This window comes from Fonticula alba, assembly GCF_000388065.1.
Source record: "Fonticula alba strain ATCC 38817 unplaced genomic scaffold supercont2.1, whole genome shotgun sequence".
Taxonomy (NCBI): Eukaryota; order Rotosphaerida; family Fonticulaceae; genus Fonticula; species Fonticula alba.
The window spans coordinates 2064897-2065920 of NW_009242971.1; the positions used below are offsets into that span (position 1 = coordinate 2064897).

At 69.1% G+C, this 1024-nt stretch overlaps 1 protein-coding gene across 1 annotated transcript in view; it reads right to left on the reverse strand.

The window, feature by feature from the left end:
• The window catches only part of H696_00453 (hypothetical protein), a gene marked incomplete at both ends in the record, with an annotated part of 2917 nt that overhangs the window by 1294 nt on the left and 599 nt on the right, over positions 1–1024 (reverse strand). The window contains one exon of the mRNA XM_009494308.1: positions 392–900. Within this exon, the coding sequence (XP_009492583.1) occupies positions 392–900 (509 nt within the window). The remainder of the gene's footprint in view (positions 1–391; positions 901–1024) is intronic.

Below are 1024 nucleotides of genomic sequence, written 5' to 3' on the forward strand. Positions count from 1 at the left end.
GCGACAAAAAGGCAGAGGGGGGGAGGGGGGGGGGGGGGGAACGGGGACTGTCGCCAAAGGGAAAAACCGCCAAACCCCAGAAGGGGGGCCCCGGGGGAAACCTGAAGGGGGGGGGGGGCCAATTTCGCACCAGCCGCCCGGGGTCCGGCCGGGAAACCGGGCGGGTTGAGGGGGGGGGAGCCCAACCACGGGTGGGGTTAAAGGGCCGGAGGAGCCGGCGCACGGTCAGCAAGGGGGGGGGGGGGGGGGGGGGGGGGGGGGGGGGGGGGGGGGGCGGGGGCGCGTGGGAGAGAGGGGGGGGAGAGAGGGGGGGGGGAGGGGGGGGATGGGAAACAGAAACACCGTGACGGAAATGGGCGGCGAGGAGGGGGGGGGTGGGGGGGGGGCGCACTGGAAAGTGTCGATGATGTAGTGGATGCGCCTGGAGGAGCGCCAGTTCGACCGGATCAACGAATGGGCCGTGATGGCCCCGGCATTGATCATCGGGTTGTGCGGCAGACCGTGACGATTGAGAGCGAAGGCATTGAACCGCGCGCCGCTCGGCTCCCGGCCGATGTGCCGGTGCACCGCCTCGAGACCGTTCTCCTGGGCCGCCAGGCAATAGGCGAAGGGCTTGCAGGTGGATTGCATGGAAAAGACATTCTGGTAATCGCCATAGGCAAAGCGCTGGCCATCGACACTGCAAATGGCAAAGGCCAGCTTGTCGGGATCCGCCTGTGCCAGGGCCGGGATGTAGGACGCCACTTGGCCATATGTGTCGTGGCGGACGGACTCCAGGCACTCGATCAGATCCTCGCAGAACTCCGCGAAGGAGGGCAGCACCAGTGCCCCGCGCAGGGCCCGCGCCAGGAGCGACTCCGGCTGAAAGGTTTGCAAAACGAAGAAAGCCACGAGGCCAATCTGGGAGGGGGAGAGGGGGGGGGGGGGGGGACCGGGAGCCGAGGGTGAGCGATTGGCACGGGCCAGGGGGGAGGGGGGGGGGGGGAGACCAACCCCATCAGGCGGGCAGTGACACATGCAACGC